Consider the following 25,706-nt stretch of genomic DNA (forward strand, 5'->3'; position numbering starts at 1 on the left):
TTATTGTGAGACTTGAGTAAAACAGGCTAATGATACAAAGTACCTAAAACAGTGTCCCAAACCCTGAATCCCCTGGTTCTCCCTTCACCCCTGGAGCAGGGGCGCTCCGGTCAGCATGGTTTTTCAGGGTCCCTGCCCCAGCCACTCTGCTGCTGGGCTGCTGAGTCACGAGCAGGACAGGACTCATAGTAGTATTCAGCCTCAAAGTCATCAAGACTGGAACACATCCGCCTCCCTCCCTCCATTCAGGTTCCTGAATGCCCTGCCCTCGCCAGGAGCTTTGCTCTGAAAAATCTCTAGGGCTTCAAAGACACCTCTTTGGATTCAACACAAACGATGTTCCTTCCAGGTATGTACACAGGTGGAGGGGGAGGCTGAGGTTGGGGCCCCACCACCTTTCGAAATGAGGCCACAGCTCCCTTTGCTCGGCTCTCAGGGCGATAGCCCTGCACGGCCACTCCCTCCTGCTGGTGGGAAAACACAGAGTCTCCTCCAACCGCACAGGCTCCTGGGTGGAGGCCACGGTCCGCTGGGGCACCCCCACCCCAGCTGCAAAACAGGTAGGTGGGTGGTGGTGGTCTCACTTCTCAAATGGGGCAAGCACATTTTAAGAAAGCTGCTTAAAAAACCACACTTCCCCTGGGATTATCCAGGATTAGTCCCCCTTTAATGATCTGTCTCCATAAACCTTCAAAATGCCCCTGAGATCAAATGGTCCCCTCTGGCCCCTTCCCTGGCCTCCTCCCCCCGGAGCAGCTGTCAGCGCTCACAAAGTGTGATCACCATACTGAGGGTTTAACAGCACAGTCCGCCGATTCTTTGCACTCCTCCCTTGAACGCCAGAGTCCCCTGTCCTTGAAGCTGGGTGGGCTTGTGTCTGCTTCGACCAACAGTAACACCATGTGACTTCTGAGGCCCTGTCATTGAAGGCCACGCAGCTCCCACCAGGCTGGCTGGGACGCTGGTCCTCAGAGGCCGGGCAACCAGGCAAGAAGCCTCACCACCCCGAGGCCCCCGGGAGGCAGTCCTCACTAAGACCGCCCTTCACACAGCCCAAACCAGGCACCTGGCATGTGAGTGGAGACACCCCCCACCTTCCAGTCTTCCCAGCTGAGGCCACAACTGTGTGCAGCGGGAAGAGCCCCTGCGCCGTGCCGGCTCCAACTCCTGCTCCGTACAATCCGCGAGCGTCATTACCAGAACACTGCGGTCTTGCACCACTAGGTTTGGGGGAGGTTCCTTGTTCGGTAACTGGTAATGGCCCCTGTACAGTGTCTCACAGAACCCAGAGTTCCTGATTCCCAGCTCGTCTGGAAAACTGACTTCCACCGCCTGAAGTGCCCTGTCGCTGGGCCTCTGCAGTTCCCATTTGCCAATAAACAGGAGACCTAGTCGGACAGGGGTCAGGGTGGTCTGGAGTACAGTGGTGGGGCAGGGGAGACAGGCAGGAAGGGGTATTTCATTTTTTACTTTAGTATCATTCAGAACTCTGATCTTTAATTTTTTTAAATAAGGGAGAAGTTGATAGAGGAGCAAGGACTCACTAAAGGGATTTCAGTGGATGACTTTAAGCAAAGACTGTAATGTTGAAATACGCTGGTATTTTAGGTGTTATTTTTTTTAACACATCTTGTTTGAATGTTTTGCATTTTCTCCTCCAGCCACCCGTGTTCCTCAGGGACATTTTGAGTTGCAGGGTGGCTGCAGTGAAAACTTCATGTCTGTAGGGGGACTTGACCACCAGTGGGACAGAAGGAAGAGCTCTGGACCAAAAGAGGGACACCGGGGCTCACGGACTCGGTGCCTGAACTTGGGCAAATCATTTCAGCCCCACCAGGCCTCAGGACAGCATTTGCAAATTGGACTCGAGGATTCTTAGGGTCCCTTTTCTAACATTTTGGAGAGAAAGAAGTTAGGCCTTCTCTCTGGATTATTTTATTTAATCCTCAAAAAGAGAAAAATCCTAGGAACCAGAGGTTTGCATTTGAGGAAACCTTGGCCCAGCGAGATGGAGGCTTCAGCAGCTGCAGGGGGAGGGTGGAATTCCAGAATCCTTGTGGCCGCCCCAGGGAGCGCTCACTCTCCGCTCTGCCCCACTGCCACCGCCACCGCCACCGCCACGGTGTTTCCCACAGCCTGTGCCCAGAGGCTCCCGGTTCTCCACTCTGTAATCCTCCACAGCCAGGAGGGAGGGTCCTCACTACATTCCTTTGTACTGTCATCAGCTACTTAAAGTGGCAAGAAACAATAGCCTCTTTCTCCACTTTCCTGGCAGGGTGGCTCTTGGACCCCCCCCCCCCCCCCCCCCAGTCTCTGAGTGACAATCAGCACAGCCCTTCCAACCCAACTGCCCCAGGTGCCCTGGGCAAGTCTAGAGGAATCCTGCTACCCAGCTGTTCCCTGCAGATCAAAACTGTTAAGTGGTGTGAGCTTCTATTTTTCCCTTCACAGAGTTCCTCAACTCTAGGTTGTTTGACATGTACTCGGCCCTTACAGGGCCCATGGAAGCATCTCACAACCCCTCCCACAACATACTAGGGACTCCTCTTTCCCCGCCCAATTCTCACTTGTGCTCAGAGGAAGAGGGGTCTGCCAGTGGAGGGATCTTTCCTGCCCCAAGTCCCTTCTCACGCACAGGCTGCCGACGCCTGATTCCTGAAATGATCACCAGATATCGACATCGACTATGGCCCGCTGCCACTGGCACTGAGAAGGATCTTTGAGAACTGCGATATCTAACAGGAAAGATTGAAAGTGTGGTTCAGATCAGAGGCCTCAAAGACGAACTACTCCAGGAGGTAGTTTTCAAATAACCGTAGATCCTTTCCCTCTCCCCTCTACAAAGAGAGGGACTCTTGACTCTGGGCTGGCCCTTATGACTGGCTTTGACCAAAAGAACACAGTGAAGTGACCCTGGCCCCCTCCTCTCCCAAGGTGGACATTAAAAGATAGGCAGCATCCACTCTAGTGTCTCTGAGAAGCCTGCGCTCTGCAGGGACCCTGGAACTGCCCTGCTGGAGGAGGCCCAGACAACCCCGCAGGGGCCCCCGCTGAGCCCTGCCTGCATTCCGGACCCATGGAGTCAGGAGCAAGCGAATGGCAGTGATTCTAAGTAGCTTGTGAAGCAGAAATGGGTAACTGGAAGAGTGTAGGAGGATGAGGGCACCGAGGCCACAGGACAGAAGACACATGTTGTGCCCTGGCAATGGGGCAGGATGGAGAGAGAGACTTTGTAGAGGAGGGGGACTGGATGGTTTCCAGGAGGGGATGGAGTTGGATGAGTGAAAGGACAGGGTGTGAAGCGGGGCAATGCTACAAGATCCGACTATTCCCAGGCCTCTGGGCAAATGCCGTGAATGCAATTATTTCTACTGCGACCACCTAACTGCAGAGAGCAAACCCTTAAGTCTGGGGTGTCAGTCTGAGTGTGGCCCAAAGTAACTCAGACAGACGATTCCTCCAAAGTCCCATTTCATCTTTACGACTCCTATGAACTTTTCACTGCATTCCATAATTCATTCATTCATATTCTGAATTAAAAAGCGGTTGAAATTGCCTGCCAGTTAAACTACCCAGCCTCACCCTACCCCACCCTTATCAAGGCACACAGAGACTCCAGGCAGAGGGAGCACGGAGTCGAGGCTCTAGTGGGCCTGGAACTCATGGGCACCCCAAACGGTCCGCCTCACTTTCTCTGAGGTCCAAGACTTGGGATTTTTCTTTCAGAATGTAGTCACACGTCTCCAGCAGCCAAATCCAGCCTGCGGGCTCCCCTCTCCCATTCCCGGCTTTAAGCTACCCCTAGATTCACAAGGCACCCAACTCAAGAGAGCACTTCGGATTCAGATTAAAGACCGAAGTCCCCTGACAGTCTAGTCCTTCGTCTCTGACCCGGGCTCCAGGTCGGCATCCTACTGAAGGAGGGAAAGCAACCTCCTGGGCCCGGAAAGCAGCCGAAGGCTGTTCCCACCTACCCCAACACACTTGCATGCCCCCCAGAGTTCTTTTTTTTCTTAGATAGACAGACAATTCAAACACACACACATCTACATCCTGGGTAGATACGTTGACACTTGGAAGCAAACTGGAGGAAAGCTTTCATTATCGTTTGCCATTTGAAAATGATTATGTGGCAGGATGATGTGTATTGAAGGAGACAGGCCGCAGTCAGCATCCCGGGGAGGGCTCCCTTCCTGGACCTGGGGGAGCCTCCACCACCTCCCAGCTCCTCCAGGGGGGCTGCCTGGTGCCAGACTTGGACTCTGACCAACACAAATTAAAGGAATAAAATGCCTCTTAGGCGGCAGGCGGGACGCGGGAGAGTGAGAATGCTGAGAATTTTAAAGGGATCATCACCTCAGCAGGAGACCAAAAATCAGCCTCAGAAAGAGCAGCTACCCCAGCAGATGGTCCCCTTCAGTGCAGAAAGTCTCTGGTTCTGGGTTTCTGCAAGATTCCAGACACGGTCTCTCCTGAGCCCCACCCCCCGTCCCAGCCCAGGGCCTCTGCCGCCCCCCAAGAAACCCCTCCCAGTGCTATCTGGAAAGAGAGCCGAGCCTTATTTAAAATTGTGAAGCAACACTGTGGAAACCAAGCTAATCAACTTGAATCACACCCGAACCTAGAGGTGGGAATGGGAAGCAATAGCTTGGTGGGCACGTGCCGGTTTCTCTGTGGGCTGACACAGACCCAGTGCTTGAGACACACTCGGAGTCTGCTAACTGCCACCGAATTGCTCACTTGAAAATGGTTAACTTTATGTGATGTGAATTTCACCCCGATTTTTAAAAGAGAAAACAAAAAAGCTCTCCCCAGAAAGAGTGACCCTTCTCGAATCCTAACAACCGGCACACGTTTGACTCTGGGCCTCAGTCACCCACTTCGAAGGAGAGGCCGAGGGTGGGTGAGCAGCAGCTCCGGCATTCTGAGAGCCTTCCAGCTCCCCGCGGGGCGCAGGCTGCAGACGACCCCCACCCCTGCCCCAGGGAGAGAGCAAAGAAGGTCAGCAAGCTGCCCGCTAGGCTAAAATTAACTGTCCCTCCTCGATCTGGACTTGGCAAGTAACTAAACTTCTCTCCTCTCCCTTCTGTGACTTTAAACGTGGCTTATGAGACTCCGGAGAGGAACCCATAAAAATGAGGATAAGACTCAGGCCAAATCTGGGGAGCGATTGTTTGAATCCTATAACCGTTTCTTTCCCAGCCATCAGCTAGCAGTCTCCAGTAAGTCCCTACATCAGGCAACGCACTACTTTTCTCAATATATGATTTTAGTTTTTTGACCACCCTTGCCAATTCAAAATAGAAGGAAGAGAGGATTCTGGGAGAATTGCACCCTACAAATTTAAAAGGAAAATGATAGAGGTCCCATCTTGTACTTCAACAAGTTGATTTGATACTTAGAAAATGATCCTTTTGGCCAAAGAATATTTTTATTTTGTGTGTCTATATAAACACACTTTTTTTTTTAGTAGAAAGCACATCACTGGTGTCTAAAACCAAACGTGGTTTTGAATGAACCAGACTTGCATTTATATCTGAAGTTCATTTGCTAACAATAGAACTGGACTTCTCATTTGCCAACATCAATGTTGGCCTGTTTTCACCTAAATTTTATAGATGTCAGAAAAAGAAACTGTTCAGTACTCAGTGGCATACCCTGGCCTTTTTCAGCCACACTTGCTTGCATTTTTGCAGCTCCTTTAAATTCCCCTTGTCACAAAAACTAACAATAAGGTCAAGTATTTCAGTAAGAAATATTGAATTATTATTTGACTTTGACAAACAGCCAAGAGCCTACGAAAGCTAACCACGAACTGGCGAGGAGAGTGGCTTAACCTCGGGCCTCCCGGCCCTGCCGGCCTCGCCTGGGGAAGGGTTTCTGGCACCGGGGGCGCAGGGAAGTGGGGGGAGGCAGGGGGAGAGTGGAAGGGCAGAATGGGAACTGGACGGCTCACAGTCACGTCCAAGCTCTCGTCCCTCAGGAGTGTCCTGTTGCGCTCGTTTGCTGCTGCAAAGAGCCAGCTTCGATTTTTCTTGGAGAGGGCGCCAGGCACCCTGACATCTCAGCCATGCCAGCACCACGAGCCTGCCTAGCTCTCCGGATCCCCTGGCCATGTCCCTGTCCATCAAGGCTAATTTCTATGACAACATAAACTTCACTGTGTAGCCAATAAACTCAAACCCGATGGAACTTGATGTGGCCAGGAAGGAGAATGACAAACTGGCACGATGTCAGGGCTGGAAATAGAATGCGCTTCACCAGCCAGTGGTTTGGGAGGGGGCGGGGGGGAGATGGATTTATGTCCATGTGCATGTGTTTTGTTTGTTCTAATAACTCTAATAAAGGCTTCATTAATCAATAAACTGTCTGTTGCAGAAACAGAAATAAGTGCAAAGTCCCTGAAGTGAGCTTCAGGTTGAATGAGAACTCCCTCGTTTTCACTCTAACCCACAGTGGCGAAGGGCATGAATCCTCGGCTACCTCACCGGACCCGGGCAGAGTGCTTGGACGAGAGAGAGAGAACCTTGAGGACTGGCTTTCAGCTGAGCTAGGAAGAGTGGCCTGCAAGGAGGCAGCAGCCCCAGGAGGGGACATGAGGGACATCACACAGCATCGCAAGGAAGGTCCTGGCCTCTGAGCAGCGTATGTGACTTTGGAAATGAGGTTTCAGTGGTTTCCGAAAACCTCTTTTGAAGTGCAAATACATGGACTCCTCAAAGGTGAGGGTCAAGACAGGTTCACTGTATAAAAGGAGAGGTTCACAGTGCAGGGTCGCGGTTTGGGCTTGGGGAGAGAGGCAGAGTCCATGTGTGGTCCTTTAGTGGCATGGTGGGCTTCCAAAGGAGAGATCTGGAGGTGTGCGTGGGGAAGACCCCAAGATCCTGCTTTGAAGTTCCACTTAGGGCCAGTCACAGGCATAGCTGTCGTTAAGTTCCTTGTACGTGTAAGTGTCCAGAGTGTTAACATCTCCCAACCATTTTACTCAGCACACTTATCCGTTGAATGCGGCAAGATCCCCTGGGCCAAACTGTCCCTCCCTATCTATTCATTGGGGTCCAGTGCACTTGGCAGTAGGCATGAAGCCAGCAATCAGATCCAGTGTAACTACGCCCTGCAGTGAAATTGGGGGGGCATTCCATGCTGTCACCTCACAACATTCTTTATATCGACATCCTCTCTCATTAGACATTGAGGTCTCACATTTTTCCTTTGTGCTGTATGTTTTCACAGTACAGGTATTTCTGTTTTCACTTATTCTAATGTTGGGTATGGTTTTCTGAACTAAGACCTGTACCCCACCGAGATTCTGATTCCGCTCACCCCCAACCACAGCCACTCCAACCCTGGGAAGAGTCCCTCCTGCTCATCTTCTCAGTGGGCGGGTGATTGGGTTGCTGCCGGATGCCACAGTCTGGGAGCGGAAGCTCGCTCTCAGCTTCCTCCTGGAGAGCTGTGCCTGGGATCGTCACGGGGGGAGATTTGTCTACTTCCGGGTCCTGCACTGCAGGGTATGGGGTGGCCACTGGCTCGGTCACAGACCCAGAATGGAAAGGGATCACTCGTCCTTGCAGATCCGGCTCAGGGCCATCTACCTGCTTAGACCAGGAGGGGCTCCTGCCTTGGGGCTCCTCCGCCCTTGGCTCACTTCTCTGCTATGGCACCTGCTGCACTGTGTTGTCGCCTGCAAGTTTATTTTTCAGACTCTGAGTGAATGGTGAGCTTCCTGAGGATAGGAGTAAGTCTCATTCATTTTCATTTCCATCATTTCTAATAAGTATTCAATCAGTATTTATTAGATGAGTAAAACTGCAGGTGATCCCTTAGGATCAGATGAGAGTTGGGGACTGTGAAGCAAAGGAATGACAACTGTTCTCTCAAGCAACGGATATGGTGAAGCTACAGGCCCTCCCTCCCTCTATCTGCCCTGTAAATGGCTCAGCACTTGTGTCCGACAGTCACCTGACCCAATGAGATGGTGCCTGTCATTAAACGGGGGTCAGTTAGGTATCGTCTGCTTGCACTGTCACCAGATACCTGTGCATCCTTCATTGTCCCATTAATGTGGCTTCCCTCCTGCATTTTTAAGTTGAAGTGAAATTGGCTATAGGAAACTCAGATAATAAGTCTATAAAAGGTGAGATCAGGATGAAAAATCTATCTTCGTTCAAGATGAGCTGTCACGTTGTCACTTGTTTAGGTGGTTAGGATATCATGTCAGTGAAGTCAGGAGTATGGCCTCCTCCTTGTAGCCCAAGGATGAAATAGCAGAAGAAAGACCTTTGAACCTGAGCATTGGGGGCAAGGGAGTCTCTTGTCCACCGAAGGACGATCAACTTGGAACACACTGCCTACGGACAGGTCGTCTCCCCCCGGAAGAAGCAGCACTGCTGCTCTTAGACTGGACGGCCGCCGTAGTCAGGCCTGGTGCACAACTTTAAGTTTTTCATGAAGCGATGGATGTATAATGGGGCTTCTCCAATGAAGTTGGCTGGAGCATGGTGTGGAGTCAGTGTGCTGGCAATTAATATTCATGAATATAAGAGATTGGTTACAGGATCAGTTTGCCTAGGTTTGTAACAAATAATAATAGGTTCATAAAAAACTAGAAAAGTAAAGAAGTGTACGTGCTTAATGGAAAAGACAATGCAGAGCTATTACTAAGGAAGGAAACATGTTTTCCAAATGAATAGGAACTGCTTGGAAGTAAATGTCCAAGCCTTGCCTTCCCTTCACCTGCCCACAGGGCAATCCTGCATAGGAGACCTGAGCTCTCTGCGATTGCATTTCCTCATCCTCTAAAACACAGTATTTTCGCCAATTGTGAGAAACAATGGACCTCATTCTCTCCCTTAATGCTAAGCAGGCTCTAGCTGTACCTCTTAAAACTCCCTATAATTTGCTCTGGCCGGGTAGCTCAGTTGGTTAGAGCATCACCCCAATATGCGTAGGTTGTGGGTTCGGTCCCCAGTTGGTACATATACAAGAATCAATCAATGAATATATAAACAGCGAACAACAAATTAATGTTTTTCTCTCTCTCAAATCAATTAAGAAAAAACTTCCTACAATTTCTCCGTTCTAAAAGCTGCTCCAAATCTATAGGTACAAATCACTGCATGGACCCCTAACACGCCATCTGGAAGGTAACGTACCGTTGTCCACACTTAAGGAGAACATCAAGAGAGGGTAAGCAGCTTGTTCAAGGTCACACAGATAGTTACTAGGGGTTAAGGATCTGGAACCCAGATCTTTTTGTCCCTTTCTGCTTCCCCCATTCAATGCGCTGCTCACCCCTCCAAGTCCCGAATGCAGAGTTGGCTGCGTGGCTGCGACAACATGGAAGAGCAGCTGTCCTCCCTTTGAGTGTATGGAAATCACCCACTTTTCAAACACCAAGTTTCCCAAACATCGTGGTGAAATGAAAGGCCGTATAGACTGCCAACCACCTTACAAATACTTCAGTGACTGAGAAAATGAGAAATGGGAAATTAAATTGGCTATAGGCAGCAATCAAAAGTGTATCTTAATTCTCTCTAGAAACGAATTGCTAACTTTTTAACCTCTGTTTTTGGCAATTGGAAGCATTCATGAATTTGCTTAAATGAAGAGCGACATGACAAAGATCTCTTATTGGGATGGATTAAGTTGAACAGAGATGTGTTCCAATGTGTTTTTTAATGGTGGCCAGCCTTCCAGCACATTTTTCTGCCTATTGCAAATGTTCAATAAATATTCAGAGGAAGAAAGAAAGGAGGATAGACAGGGTCAGGGAGAGTGTGGTCATTTTGGTTCTCTGAGATTTCAGCAAAATGGAATGTTAATCCCAGGTAGGACAGTGTCTTTAAGAAAGTGTCTATAAAGTTCTTTAAGATGCATGAGGAGAAGCCTGTCTGTTCGTTTAAAGAGTTAAGTGATTTAGGTTAGAGAACACTGATGCCCATTCCTGGGTTTCTCTAGGCTCATGCACAAGTGTGCAAAGCCTTGCACACTCCAGGTTTCCCCAGGTCTTGGGGCTCCCAGGTCAGCTCTCTCCACTGTATGGCACTGTCTCTTAGAGATGTGGGTGCAGTAATGGGGTTTCTGGGAGCTGCCCTTCTGGCCAGGGCCAAGAAGGACCTCAGAACCACTTTTGCAAAGGTATGAGTTGAAGCTGACACACACTTCTTGGCTTGGCTCTTTCTCTTGTTGGATGAGCCCCATGCTGCCAAATTAGGTTCAACAACACGTTTGCCAGTAGCAGCGTGGTCACCGAGTGCAAACACACCTGAAACAGCAAAAAGCTCGGGAGAGGTCATGAATTGGGGATTGAGGTCAAAGTAAGGTCAACATCTGAATGCATCAATGTGCTTTGTATTTATGGCTTAGGTGATGCGATAGCTCTGAATTCCTTCAGGGAAGAAGCCCATGATAAGCCAGATGCCAAACTTAGCCTTGATGTTGAGTAGAAAAATAGTTTATAAAACATACAGAAAAATATTACGTTCAAAGAGCAATGCATTTTAAAATATTAAAATAGTATTTTTTGAAAAACCATTCTACTTGGGGCTCCAGCTCTATGCTTTTTAGCAATAATCATCTTAATTATTTTGAGTAATAATAAATGCGATCTGTTTTACAACTGTTATGTACTGGACACTTGCTAGGCATACTCCTACCTGATTAACTCATTTACTTCTCATAACCTCCATTATAGAGATAATACAGCCGACTGTGTCCAAATCTTTAGCTTAGGAACATAGTGTTTGGAATCAGGCAGATCTAAGCCTGAGTTTCAATAGCTGGGTAACCTTGGGCAAGTCTGAACCTCAGTTTCCTTATCAGTAAAATGGGGATAAAACTAGCGCTAACTTCTTCGTAGATTGCTGGGAAGACTGAGATAAGGCACATGAAACCCTAAGCAAGGAGTCAGGCTCAAAGTCAAGTGTGCAATAGAAGTTAAATATTATGAAATACTATTTGGCCCTGGCTGGTGTGGCTCTGTGGATTGAGTGTTGGCATGGAAACCAAAGGGTCGCCAGTTCGATCTTAATCAGGGCACATGCCTGGGTTTCCAGCCAGGTCCCCAGTTGGGGGGTATGCGAGAGGCAACCACGCATTGATGTTTCTCTCCCTCCCTTTCTAGAAATAAATAAGTTAAATCTTTTTTTAAAAAATCAAAATAAGTATTATTATATGATCATGCTAGCAGTACCAAATATGACTTCCTCCAAAGGAAATTCAAATGGCCTTCAGAGCCTTCCTAAGGTGGCAGGAGGAAAATCATCTTTGGTCCCCACTCCTTTTTCTCCAGGATGTTCAGTCTGGTGAGGTCAAGTCCCAGTGAACTTCAAGGAAAGCTACGTAGGAAGACAAGAGTGAGAAAAGGGTAGCTAGCCTGCCCATGTGCCTTGCAGGGGAGGAGCGGCAACTGGGAAAGGAATTATGAGGGCTCATGGGGATGACCTGAAGTGGAAAGGTAACACGGGGGACTTCGGGGAGCCCCTCTACATATTGCCAGCACCCATTCCTTCTGTCTCACTCTCCTGCAGGCCCGTGGAGCGAAGTTCCAGGGGGACACTGTCAGAGAGCTAGGTTCGTGTGCACCCCTCTCACAGGGCACCCTGCTCTCTGGGAAGCAACTTCTGGATGGTGTTTTGAGTTGGCTGGAGCCTGCAACTCTGGCCACTCTCTGTTCCGGTCATCCTGGCCCCCTGGCGCCCCAGGGGGGCTTGGGCAGCTCCTGGGGAAAGAAGAAGGTTGCACCTCGCCTGTGTGGCATGACCCACAACACAATAATAGCTGAGAGATTGGATGGACTCTGACAGGGGGAAGAAGGGAGTGAAAAAGATGGAACAAAGATGCCATTTTAAAATTATTGGCTCCTGTTCAAGATTTCACTATTTTCTATGGCAAGGAGCGAGTAAAAAAATTCCTCCTGCTGATGGGTATTTTTCTGGTCATTGAAAGCCAAGGGGTGCGGGGCTTCTGACTCTCCCCCTCAGGGAACCGGTGAGCCAGGCCCGCGGGTAAGGTGGGAAAGGGCTGCCTGGCCAAGGCGGGAGGCTCCCAGGCCCTCGGCCAGCAGCTCGGATGAGGAACGGGTGCCGCAGCACACACTGTGTTTTCAGCTCCGATTCTGTGATCTCCCTGCCAAACAGGGGTTTACAAAGCAAAAACCTCCAGAGAATTCTCATACTTTCTGGCTTATTCTCCTAGTGTCTGTCTTAACAGGAATCAGCTGTTTGCCTTCTCACTTATACAGCATGTTGCCGGGGAGAATTCAGCATCTGGTCTGGCTATTATTAAAAACAAGAACATCCTGCTCTGTTGGGAGAACAGCACCACTAGCAATAAAAGGACCGAGACCGTTTGCGTCCAGGACTCCTGAGATGTGTTTCCAGTCAATATCTGCTTGCCCTCCTCCCCCCATGGCGTTCATTTTAACATTTCCTGATGCTTCCATCATTTGCATCATGGTCTCCTTTTTCTGAAACAGAGAGACAGAGCGTGGTTTTTTTTTTTTTTTTTTTTTTGCCTTTCAGTGGGAAGCTGGAATCACTATAGTTGTTCAAACACTGGCCCGCTCCTGCAGTGTGATAAAGTTGAACTACCAGAGGAATTTTTTTTTTTAATTTTACAACTGCGGAAATGAAAAAGTAAACAAGACTGAGACTACATCGGTATTTAGGCTCCAGCTTTTTGTTGTTGTTTTTGTCTTTTTCTTTTTTAAGCCTTGGACTAGGGGCCTGAAGGAACCATATAATATGAAAAACACTGAGCGCTTTTATTAGCCAATAAAAAAAAAATCTCAGTTCCTATTAACCACTTAATTCCTTGCTAGGGTTTCACACTTGCCTCCTCCTTGCATGCTTTTCTCCCTCGCATGCCCACGAGGAAGGAAAGTTGGTCCGCCAGCCTTTCCCTGCACAACCTGAGTTCACAGTGTGTGTTCCAGAAGTTGCGGCCGAGAACTGTACTCAGTAATGTTCTCTGCATTTCTCATCTGTGAAACCACTAGTAAAGAGATCTCAGTAAGGAGTCAGATTTTCTACGCCCCCAAACCCACACACAGAAAGACTTTTTAAACTCACTGCTACACAGGAGAAAGGGCGCCGTGACTTTCAAGATTTAGATACAAAGTGAATACAAAGTGACTGTTAGAGGAGACAGAACCGAGCCGAGGCCTTACTGGAAGAGGTAACGATGTCACGGAAGGCACCTCTCATTTGGGAGAAGAATAAAGAGAAACTCACAGGGAAACAGAAAGTGAAACTGGTCAGCGTTGTTGAGCGGTCAGAGATGGATGGAGTTATAAAAAAAATAAATGACCTAATTTAAAAAGGAAAGGATGTCAAAGGAGATTCAGATCATTGTTATTAAATCCCACACCACTATGCATGTTATGTGGTTTTGTTTGTTTGCTTTTTGCTGCTTTTAAATTATACATTTGCACAGGAACATCAATTCATCATCCTATGGGTTTCAGAGACTGGTACCCCATCTCTGAAACTTCCCCCTAAGCCTACACTGCACCTCACTTTCCACATCCGGGCGAATTCTAGTCCTTTGAGTTCTCCAGAGAAATGTCCTCAGGCCCAAGATGTAGAGGGCCACGGGAGACCTGGGTGCAATTTTCTGTCCTGTCTCACTTAATGTTGTTGCAGGGACTAGACTATTTATGCGGAAGAACGTTAGCATTTTGCTATAAAGTCTTGTTTTCTTCATAAGAACAACAGGTGGTGGGGGGGTGGAGGGAGGATTATTTCCTTTCTGTTGTTGGCTACGGAGTGGGGCAGAATGACCTGGGGTGAAGAGAGCGGCCAAGGAGTTACATCTGCAATGCTAAAACATAAAGCAGGTTTTCCAGAAAACCCCAGACATTATTGCAACAGGATAATAAGACAACAAATTAGAGTAAGTTTTAGTAAAGGTTAAGTAGGTTTCCAGAAACTTGATCCTTCTGCTTTCCAACTGGTTGAGCATGTCTGAACAGCAGGGCTGGTTGAGTCACAGAAAGCCTTTGAATAAAAGCTTTACAAAAATTAATAATAACCCCTTTGTAAATGTCAGTTTCACTGCGCTGCTGACATCCCCGGAGAGACCGGTGTCCCTGGTCCCCTCTAAACAATCTATCTGAAGCAGAGTAATTGCTCCTTTACCACTTGTGGGGTGAGGTGGTGTTTTTGTTTGTTTGTTTGCTTTTTGTTTTGTATGCGTTTTTTGTTGTTCTGTTTGTTTGCAGAATTTGCAGGAATGACACACACCTGAGGCAAACAAATGCCGCCTGCGTTTGTGTGTGCCCGGCGAAATCGTCTGTCCCTGAATGTCTCCCTGGGCACCTCTCTGTCCCCCAACCTCCTGCCTCCCTTAAGGCATGTACGCACGCACAGAGTCACTTGCCTTGGTGTGTACTACCCTCAGCACCTGCAGTAGATCCTTGTCTTTGCTAAATTTCGATTCATACCTTTTTTTAAAGCTTCATGTCCAAGGCCTCCTGACTGAATAGCTACCGATGGAAAACTGCTGGGAAGTCACAACGAGTGCACAGGAATAGTGGCCAGGAGGAGGGAGATCCCCATGCTTTTGCTCCGGGCTCATAATTTAAACAGACAGCATCAGCTATCCATGTACTGGCCTTCCTTAAGCACCTTTTCCAGGCCCAACAAAGCAGCCAATGAAGGAAGAGCAGAGGTGAGTGGAAACCAAATCGGAGGAACCGGTGGGCCTGGCCCTAGTGTGCAGGCCGGCCGTCAACACCTGAACGTTCTCTGCACCAACCGGGGACAGAACCCGCTGCAGGCACCCTCCCCAGCCCCTTAGTTCTGCCTCTAGGAGCAAATGAGTGAGTTTTGCCTGGGATCTCACAGGCGAGCTGGCCCGTGCTTGCTGCAATTGTGGCAGCCAGTTGAGTTGTTCCCAGAAAAATGTATTGACTCTGAGTCTTTTCATAAGCCTCCTACCTTTTTAGATGCTCCCAAGTCTTTGTGTCCCGGGACTGCTCTCCGAAATGATTTTCAAATAATTGGGACAGAGAGGCCAGCTGACAGGATTGCCTGTTTACCTAACAATCTACATAGGGTTGTTTTGCTTAAGTCAGACACCAGTACCTCAATTTCTGCTGTGAGTCTTCATGTGCCATTATTGTTAACCACCCATTTCCACAGGGAATGAAACATAAACCCACGAAGCTCTGCAGGCCCTGCTCTCACCGACTGTGAACGAGGGCTCCCCCACCTCCTCCCTTGCCTTTTCAGGCTGTTTTCAAATCCCATAAATATAAACACGTGGCTCTTCAGCTGCATCTGTAGATAATAACTTCAGGGGGCTTCCTGTTTACATGGCAATACCCATTTCCCAGCCAAATAAACTCTGTGACAGAGAGCTGAGGTGTTTATTGGGCCAGCCTCGGCTGGGAAAGAGTTAACAGGAAACACCTCCTCTGGAAGAAATGTCTGATGATTAAATATTTGGGGGGCAGGGGACACAAGGGGTCAAAAACAGTACAGAAATTGCTTTCTTCTTCTGCCTGTCGTTTCCAGTAAGAAGCAGCAGCACCACGATAAACATGGCCAAGCAGCCCGGACCCCACGAGCCCGCAGCTGTGCTGTTCACCAGCCGCACAGCCGCGTGGTGGGGAGGAGGGAAGCCGGCAGAGGGCAAACCCAGGAGCCTCCCTGACAGCACAGCCCAACCTCAGGGTGCCGTCTGGTGATGGGAGGGAAAGGCTGGTGCACACCCATCACTGGGAAGCCCCTCGTCTTCCGCCTGGCTGCGATGTTTTAATGGACGGTGTTTCTGCGCACCAGATCTGTCAATAAGGCCTGGCCTAAGGATTTAGAGAGAGCCTCTCACCTGTGGATTCTCAACTGGGGGGCCACGGGGGGCGTTTCCTGCCAGGGGACATTTGGCATGGTCCGGAGACATTTTTTTTTGTCAGGACTGGGGCCGTGCTGTTGGGATCTACCGGGTAAAAGCCAAGGATGCCACTAAACCGTACAGTACCCGGGACAGCCCTCCTTACCCCACACTGAAGAATCGTCCAGCCTGCACACATCGACAGTGCCCAGGTCTGGCCCAATGCCTTTCATAAACCGAGAAACTGAGACCCAGAGGGGTAAAGTGATTCATCCTAAGCCATGCTGCTGGACAGAGCTGGAGCGGGAAAGAATGCCACTGTGCCCACCTCCCAGGGGATGCCTTTTAAACTCACACAGATGTTTAATTTCAATGGATAAACAAGTATACATCCTCAAAGAGTTGCAAACAATTTCCCTGGCCTCAGTTCACTCAAGTGCTTTTAGGATGTCTCCTAGTCACAGAAACGAGCTGCTTCCAGGATTCTCAGGAAACAGTGCCAGAGGGGTCAGAGTGAGCGGACCTTGTGGAAGGAGGCCTTTAACTCAGTGTGATGTGGGCCACTGGCAGGTTGCTGAGCTTCCTGGTCCCTCCTTCGGAGCTGTGGAGAGCCAAGGCCTACAGACAGCACAGGACAGAGAAAGCCGCCACTCTTTTCAGGTCCTCAGCCTCGTCACTGGGGAGGGACTTACCAAAAGCAAGCAATGGCCCAGGGAAAAAATCAGAAAACTATACTTATGCTCGCTAATAGAATTTTTCTGAGGCTAGAGCTTTCCAGGCCAAAATCAATCGTTACTCATCCTTGGCTTGGTTGACTTTCTTTTTAAGAATCCAAAAGAGACATGGGAAGGAGACTAGAGTACCTGCTATGGCTGGGCCACCTGAGGCCTTCTGACGACGGCCAGGGGCTTACTTGTCGGACCTTGTTCATGGGCCTGGAGAGGAGAATTGGATAACTGTTGAGGCCAAGGTCTTTACATCCCGACCAGTCCCACTGCTTGGGAAAAAGGCTTTGGGGGGTGGGGGTGGGGGGGAACAGGGCAAGTGTTCCCGCCTTCAGACATAGGCCGATGAGCAAGTGAGTTCACTGCTACTCTGCCCACCCTCTCTAGGAGCAGGACAGAACAAGAACCCAGTGCTTACCAAGATTTTCTCCCTCTCACCACTAATACAGGGTCTCTGCTCTCATTCAGCCCTGGCACGTCCTATGGCCAGTGCCCGGGGGAGGCAGCAGTGGTCGTCGGATTAGAGAAGAAGCCACGAATGAGAAAAGACCCAATGTACACACATAACAAAACCAAAAAAGCCATTTTATTGAAAATTAAATTCAAACTTCAAATTAATATTACAATCATGAGAAAAATGCCAAATAATTCAATTTACAGTTGCAACATACAATACAAATAGTCCCTTTGAAGTTGAGAGTAAACTCGCCCACAATCGTGACCTGTGGCACAAAGCAGAGTTTGTACAATACGTGCATGGAAAGCAAATCTTGGGCAACAGCGATTGGAAAAATAAAAATGAAAAGCTTGTATTTACACAAAATGCTACAAATATTTTTGTTCCACAGAAATCTAAGAATGGTAAAGCATATCCAAAAAGTGGAATTTTATTCAGAATACCTAAGAAATTACTGTAAGTTATGGTTTTTGGCTGATATATTTCAAAGTACTGCAGTAAAAAGCAAACAGTTATTTGTAAACATGAAGTAAACAAACATCTAAAAAATCCTCACATAGAAAATATTTTTTAAATGAATTATCTTTTTAAGGATAACAAATTCAATGTTTAGAAGAGCTGTCTTTTATTTATTTCATTTATCATCGTTCTTTCGGATATCAAAGACAGGATTATTGTTTCTGCCAATGCTTTGTGTTTCCAGGTATTGACCGAGACTCTGGGGTCTGTCCCTTTCCTGGGAATGGAGGGCGCCCTTTAAGCCAGCAGGCAAATCTTCTTCCCTCTGAATTTGCAACGTGTGGTCACTAACTACGCGGATTCCTCTGCTCACTTTTGAAAGGCTCTGGTGGGGTAAAGACAGTCGAAAGGGCAAAACAATAGCTAACCTGGTGAGTCTCCCAGTTCCGGGCTGGGTGTCACCTCACTAATCTAAAGCCAAAGCTTAGATTTAGTACCTGTTCTGGACTCTCCGACAGACGGTAACACTTGTGAGACAACTGGGACAGATTTTTTTAAAAAGTGACTATTGGTCACACTGTAAACTCCAGCGATGCTGACACCACAAAAAGAAAGAACCCTGCTCCTCAACCCAGGGGGAATGGAGGGGTCGCTGGTGCTGGGTTCCAGAGCAGAAGTAAAACTTTGCTTTGGTCTTCAAATCTCAAATCATACACATGACCCAGTGCAAATTAAGGGTTCAGTAAAAAAAAGAAAAAAAAGAAAAGAAAAATTTAACCCCCAGGCCAAAAAAGGGCAGAATTTCATCTAAAAATGTGAATTACCCCACTGGAGTGGTTGGACAAGGGTGGAAGGATGAAGTGCTTGAATTTTTCCCAAGAAAAAAAAATTTCTTAAGTGTTTCTGGGTTGCTGCCTGCAGCCACTATAATAACATTTCAACACAAAAGCATCCCTAAGGTCACTTAGCATGTGTACTGTAAACTTAAAAAAGCCCTTTTAACATTAGAAAATAATGTACAAATATAGTACCTTTTTTTTTTTATTAAATAGGGTACAGCTGGCACTGGCGGTAACATTTTTATGTCAATTAATTAAAAATGAAATGTGTAACCAGACACTGGCTTCTTTAAGTGCTGCTGAAACAAACACACACATTTTACACTCACAAATAAGTGGACAGTGGCATGCTTCAAGCTGCCACACACGAACAATAAATAGTATCGATTACTACTTCCATCTTACTTAAGGACTAAGAAAGTGGCTTCTTTATCTAAGCATACTTGGTATATACCACCTTTAGAAGGCAAAGTGTTCTGTTTTGGTTTGGCTTCCCCTCCGTTTTTGGCAGGGGAGTCAAGATGGATTCCAGGGGGGGACTTCCAGGAGAGAAGACAGGGCCAGCAGCCCCGTAGGCTGTCCGGCAACACTGGCAGCTTAGAAAGGTGCCGGCCTGAGAATCGCTTGAGAGAGCAAGGGGCCTCTGGGGGCTGGAAGCAAACCTCTACTAACAGGGGCACAGAATTCAAACAGGGGGGCCCTGACCTGTGGGGGAGGAGGGCGGGGATTTGCCTGGTGGTGTCATTAAGTGATCCTGGCTTGGATTAAGGATTCACACTTGACAATTTGCCATGTAGCTGCCAGGAGTGGTCAAAGTGCATCCCCCAGGAGGGCTTCAGCTCAAAGTCCTAGACAGTAGTAGACACCAAACGCCACTGAGCTTTGCCTTCCCCGTGCCTTCCACCGTGAGAACTACAAATGTCTAAGGCTGTACATGGGACCCCACAGGTTGCATGGTCTCTCAGATCAGTTAGCTACCTGCTGGAACGGCCTTGATACTCCAGATGACCCTGCCCCCATGAGACAAAGACTTAACATCTGCTCCTCCGAATGTCAGTTCTGTGGAGAGCCGCCCAGGGGGCCTTGAGTAGGTCTGGGTCCCCCTGATCTGTGTTTGATAAGGTGGTTGGTCAAGACTCTCTGGTGCAACTTTGCTTTCCTGTCCTGTGTGCACCACAACGGGCCCTTGGGCCACACGTGTGGCTCCAGGCTCACTTCGTCTTCACTGTGAAGCCTGGCGATTTTGAGCTCTGCTTTAACTGTGAAACCACAGAACACTTTTCTGCAGTTCAATGATTCTCTTGTGCTTGTCTTTTTAATATGACAAGAGTCATCGTTATTTGGAAGAAAGAAGAAGACCACATCACTCCAGCATTTCATGCTGGTTAAGGGCAACATAAGTGATAAAGAGCTAAGAGTTGTCTTTTAAATCCCTAATTATTGCTTTAAAGGCAAAGCTGTGTTAGAGGCAATCGAAGATCTGAAAGAACTAACATAACATTTCCTTCATACGTCACAAAAACAAGCTACATCTAAAATATTTGGAGATGGAAGCACTTTTAAAAATCACATTGTGCCTGGATGGACTGAAATTGCTTAGCAATATCTCAGGTATGGCTCTAGCCCACTGAAGAAATTTGTTCTTTCATAAAAAGCACTTTTAGAGACCGAAGTCAATACATCGATACACTAAGAAATGTTTCAAGGGTCCAAATGTCATTAAATAATTATAAATATATCTTTAAAGTTATATGACCATTCACTTAGCAAGTTACCTCAGATTTTACACATATTCATAATTTAAAAAAAAAAAGAAAACAATAACACACAGCCAAACACAAACACTATCTATACCATTATGGCTATAAGAAGGTATTGCCATTTTCAGTTTTGCATAAAAGGAGGAGAGGGGTGTCAGGACGGTATTTCTTTTTGGTTAAATGGGAAAGGGGTGGGGAGCACAAAAAAGGAAAATAAAATAACCTTTCCTGATCAGTATATTTGAAGTCACTTTCTTAAAGTAGGAAAAAAACTGAACCGAACAGTTCGAATGAGTCCTCGCGGCAGGTGTGGGAGCCAGGTTGGGAACAGGCGCACTGCAGTGGGAGCACCCACTCCACCTCGGTCCCCTGCGCGTGCACCCCGACCACGCTGTCAGCCGCTCTGCAGAGTGCACGGCCCACAGGCAGCTGCGACTGCGAGGACGTGAGGTTTCAGAGCACAGAGAGGAAGCAGCTTTGCTCTTCTTCCTCCTGAACCTGGAGTCCACCTTCCCGAACTGGCATATGAACAGGTTATTTATAACAGACCAAAACATCAGCGACAAAAATACCTTTTTCCTCTGTCTGTAAAAGTACACTTCTTTTTCTATTTAAAGAAAAGTAGATAGAAAACAATCTGAAACCTGATTATGATTCTCTCTCGGGCCTTTTGCTTCTCGATATCTACCCTCTTATGGTTGCAAGAGCTTGACTGAATGAGTGAGTGAAAAATCTTCTAAGAAATAGGCACTTTGTAGATAGCTAGTTGATATACATATATACGCACTCTCTCTTATATATGTATATATTGATACATTTCCCAGATACCGCTGGGCCACTGCTGAGGAATTTCAATAAGGTCGCCAGACAGATTCATCCATTCTGCCACTAGAATTCAAAACGGTTGGGGAACTGCTGTGGCTTCCATCAGCGTCAACACCATCATTCTGGTTAGGCAAATTTGGGTTTAATAGCGTGCTGCCATTCGAGGCGGTGGTGCATGGCGGAAGCATTCTGGAAGGAGACCGGTCTCCCCCCGGCACCATGGGGAACTGATAGGATCCTGACGAAGTGCCATAGTAGAGATATGGAGTGCTGCTGGTCTGGAAGGGTCCACTCTGGCTTTGGGAAGAGCCGGGGTAGGGTGGTGGCAGGTAGGTGTGGTAGTGAGTGGTGGCGGACATGCCGAGAGACATGCCTGAGGTGACTGGCGGGGTGTAAGTGAAGGTGGCTGGATAGTGCATTCGTGGGTTGGAGAAGCGGCTCTCAGTGAGGGATGAAATGCTTGGGAACTGCCTGGGGTCAGAAAAAGGGCCCAGCTCGGAAGCACCTAAAAATTGTAACAGAAGATGGGGGAAACATCTGTAAATATCAATTTAAATAATGATAGAATTTTTACAAGAAAAAAAGAAAACTTTAGCTTCCCAAAAAGGAATAGCAAGCCACAAACAGATCTTCAAATGCACCGATCACTACACAGTCTTTTTATTCCCCCCTTCACAGTCTTAGCGGCATTTATCCTTCAGATCTTCCCACCCGCAGAGAATCCCAAAGGTCTTTAAACACCCGCATGTGTGCTAGGTCATACATGTAAACCAACCCAACACCTTTTATCATATAGATTCACCCACCAGAGTTTAAGACTGAATCCTCATTGATTTTTTTCCTCTCTTTTTGTTTCTCATTGCACCTCAGATATTTGAAAGTGACATTTTTACTAAGGTGGACTATTTCATTTTCTCAACCAAATATAAAGGAATTTCAAAATGATCAGTTTCGTTATTGGTACTCTTGGCAGGTCCCCCTTTATCAATGAAGGAATGTTAACAAGATACCCTAGCATGGTACCCTAGCGTGTTCCAATCACTTCTTTTCAAGTCTTGACGTAATTTAAAATCTTGTTTTATTCTTCATCTTGGTAACAGATTTCAAATTAAAAAAAAATCAAACCAGACTGAAGACGAAAATTGCTTATCTACACTACTTATCTGGGGGCGTATCAGGAGAATCCAGCCCTTAGAAATTCTCCTGAGGGTCATAAACGAAATAAGTAGGCTTTAAAAGCACTGGGTGGGGGGGGGGCACTTAGTACCTAGAACTCACTGCATTGCAAGCCTGGATAGTGGACATAGGACCAGATGTAGGCCCAGTGCTGACAGTCGCCTTTGTGAAAGGCTCTCTGTGCAGTGCAGATACGAGAAGGGCACCTCGCCATCCTTCCATCAGGCCCCTGGACCACACCCTACAGGATTCGCCTCAGGCCAAACAGGTGACATGGAGGCAAAGATGGTTTCCCCCTGAAATGTGAAGCCCTTTAGCTTGTAAAGCCAACAGTATGCTTTCTAGATAGAGATTTCTGGTGCTTAACTTATGAAACCACAGTTATAAACCACTTCATGTGGAAATTAGTTTTCAAACTGATTAGTTTTCAAACTGAGTTACGATTTTCTAAAATTAACAAAACTGTGACAAGCTCTTTTGTAATACCAATGTTCTTAAGATTTTGGCTGCATCTAAAAATCTTCCAGTTCTTTGGGTCTCACCATATATTTGCTTTTCGGATAGCTTTTGTCTGTAAGGGGAAGGACTGGGTAATTCTTGAAAGCCTTGGTGAGCAGGTGCTTCTTCAGTCCCGCTTTTATTTAGCACTTGTTCTTAGATGCTACGATACTTATTGAAGGCATAGCCCTCCTACTCTTCTTCAAAGGTGCTGACTGAGAGAATTGTTCATTTTTGTTAAAATGCACACTGCCTATAATCTTCACACAAAGCCAGGGCTAAGTGCCAGGAAGCACATTTGTAATAAAAAGTGATGATTTAAAAGCAGTGTGTAGTTAACAAAAGTTGCTCCCACAAATCGGACAGTAGCAATCAGACAGCCCCACCCGGCCCGGCCCAGCAATGGTTAAAAGTCTCACCTGCCTGGCTCTTCTTACTGAGAGTGGAAGGCCAAAGGCAGAAGTCAGAGGTGGCAGTGTCATCATCTGTAAAACGAGGGGGATGAGCTCTAAGTTCCCTTCCAGCTCTACGTTCTATCACCGTGAATTCCAAGTCAGAAGGAGAAGCAACAGCCTTAGGGGAGGGCGAGGCAGAGGAGTTCCCACCCCCTCGTTAGTCCTTTCCCGGAATCCACAGGCCCAGAAATGGAGGGTAAAAAGCTAGCGAGCAGCTTCGACTACCAGAAGCAAACACTTTCAAGATGACAAACCAAAACTAACACAGTCTGGGCAGTGACTCTGCTTTTTACAAATTCTTCCATCCTCAACTGGCCTCTACCTAACCCCTCCCAAATACAAAACTGACAAGCTCAAGTTTAAAAATCTAGAGGTAGTGATTATGACAGAATGGCAAATGGGAACAGATGAGATTTAACGTCTCCCCGCCCCATGCGTATGAATTGCCTTACGGGTACAGGCACAGTATGGAGGCCACAGATGTTCCTCGGCCAGGCTTTTCATTGCCGCACATCTAGGTGAACTTGAGTTGGCAGAGCTAATAGTTAGAGGCGGGCCACTTCTGTACACATTAAGTTCAATGCTCAGATCATGTGAAAGAAACCAGAATAATGTGAGCAATTTCAAACAGAAAGAAGTCACACTTAAAACATCAATGTTTGCCCCCCACAGGAGCAAAGAGCTCACTCAGATAGGTTTGCCAATGTAAAAAACGCTTCTCGTGGGTATTTGTACTTAAAATATACCATAGTCATAATTAAAATTCCATGTGGTTTCCCTTATTTTGAGGCAGAAGCCTCATTAAAACCCTTTATGTGGGGCCCTGCCAGTAAACTCCACTATGGTTTTGAATTGACCCCTCCACCTTCTCTGTTTTACCTGATACATTTTGTTAATGTTTTTATTATCCATAACATGCCGGGACCACTGTACCTTTTTAGTTTATAAATGTCAGCTAAGGCAAATTGACATTCATTTTTCAATTAATGAGCTCTGGTTGTGGTTTATAGAAAACAATGCAACAATTCCATGAGGTTTACAGAATTTTGACCAATCATTTGTGGTCATTTGAGACTGTAATGTCTTGAGGAGTAACTCCGTCTGGGCAGGAGAGCCAGCTAATGTGAACATTTAAGAATTTATACAGTAATTTTTATAACTTACAAAATATAGAATTTTCTGGAATTTGCTTAGTCATTCTGTGTTAACGAGAAATGTTTCTGAAACATACTGCAATGTGTTCTGTATGAAGAATATCAACAACATGGCCCCTTACCCCGGCGACTTCCGACGGGCGTGCCGTGGCAGGCACACCTGCACGCTGCAGGGACTTTTAGAACCTGCAACACCCGGCTATCTAGTCGGGGCACTGACCTCTCTTCCTTTAGATTGTCAAATTTTTAAAAAATGGCAATAGCCAACATAACAATAGCCATCTGGTGTGAATGAATCAAAAGTATACCTATTTTTTGGTCAGATCAGCACAAAATATAACTTTTTTGGTGTGGTTTGCCACAGAACTTGAGCAGTTAGTTTACGTGTGCCATGAGATAAAAAAAGGTTAAAAGTCACTGCTTTATGTGACAATTTCTGATATGGAAATGGAAAGAACATAAACCCCTTCCTCAGCTTCAGTCTATTTATATTAACTGTTGCAGAAACAAATGATATAATTGAATTTTATTGAATAGGGTTGTATCTAATACTTCTCATTTCTGTGTTGTACAACTCAGGTTTTCTTTCAGACTGCTTTCTTGGGTTATTTTGACGTTGCACCCTACGTCATTCATTCCTGCGTCACTAACCACATTGCAACCACAAATTAAAAAACAGACCTAGATATTATATCAACTGAAGTAAAGAAAATGTAATATCTACTTATTAAAAGGGTCGAGATGAAAGCCCGGAGGGTTTGAAAAGTACTATTACCCCAATCTAATTTTATAAATGTAAAACCGAAGCTAAGTAACTGCCCCAGTGATGTGCCTGGGAGTCTCTAAGCTCCCCCGAGACCATCTGAAACTCCTGCCTATAACCCACGGATGAAACAAACCCAGCACTGCCAGAAGCTCCTGGAAACCCAGGTCAGCCACAGTGCATCTCCCCGACGGGCTGGTTTTACTCAACTTGGAGGCAGGATACACGGGACAACAAACATGGGTGTGACCGAGTCAATGCAACACTTGGGTGAATTTTTAGACAAAAAATGACTCACAAAATTTTGCACTTGTAAAGCTTTGGGCCATGCCTCCAGATCCCCTAAGGTACCCACTTACCCTCCCTCTGCTGGAAAAATCCAAACCCCTCATCTACTGTTTAGATAATTCTAATCTAACCGGTTAATAAATAGGAAGCTTGAGTTCCAGAGAAGCGGTGCCATTTACTCAACAAAATCAGGCAGCTTAAGAGAGTCTGGGCCACAGACTAGACAGACCTCTTTGACTTCTGACCTTCTGACCTCTTTGCAATCTTAGTTACCTTGAAGAAATTTGGTTGACACAATCACAGATATATATATATCCTGCCTTAAAAGTCTATTTGCCTAAGTAAATTTGCCTAAAAATATTTCAGTAGGCTCTGCTGGCGCCTGCATGTTGCCCCAATGAGAGTTACTATCTCTGGGATACTATTAAGAACTCTTTGAGGTCTTATTGTTGATCTAACCTACTAAATAG

The 25,706-nt window shown here is 46.9% G+C and overlaps 1 protein-coding gene across 6 annotated transcripts in view; it reads right to left on the reverse strand.

Moving 5' to 3' along the window:
- RUNX2 (RUNX family transcription factor 2) overlaps window positions 1-25,706 on the reverse strand; it is a 315,866-nt gene that overhangs the window by 87,373 nt on the left and 202,787 nt on the right. For 3 of the 6 annotated variants that reach the window (XM_037142580.2, XM_037142582.2, XM_037142584.2), the window contains 2 exons: window positions 22,996-23,061; window positions 17,129-21,407 (listed from right to left, as the gene is read on the reverse strand). The exons of 1 other annotated variant lie outside the window; for it this stretch is intronic. In XM_037142580.2, coding sequence (XP_036998475.2) covers window positions 20,929-21,407; window positions 22,996-23,061 — 545 coding nt within the window. In that variant the 3' untranslated portion in view covers window positions 17,129-20,928. Of the gene's footprint in view, window positions 1-17,128; window positions 21,408-22,995; window positions 23,062-25,706 lie in introns of those variants that run through there. 2 more of the 6 variants (XM_037142581.2, XM_037142583.2) reach the window with 1 other exon arrangement.

Source organism: Artibeus jamaicensis, unplaced genomic scaffold (genome assembly GCF_021234435.1).
Source record: "Artibeus jamaicensis isolate MK-2021 breed Jamaican fruit bat unplaced genomic scaffold, CSHL_Jam_final contig_484, whole genome shotgun sequence".
NCBI classification, from domain to species: domain Eukaryota; kingdom Metazoa; phylum Chordata; class Mammalia; order Chiroptera; family Phyllostomidae; genus Artibeus; species Artibeus jamaicensis.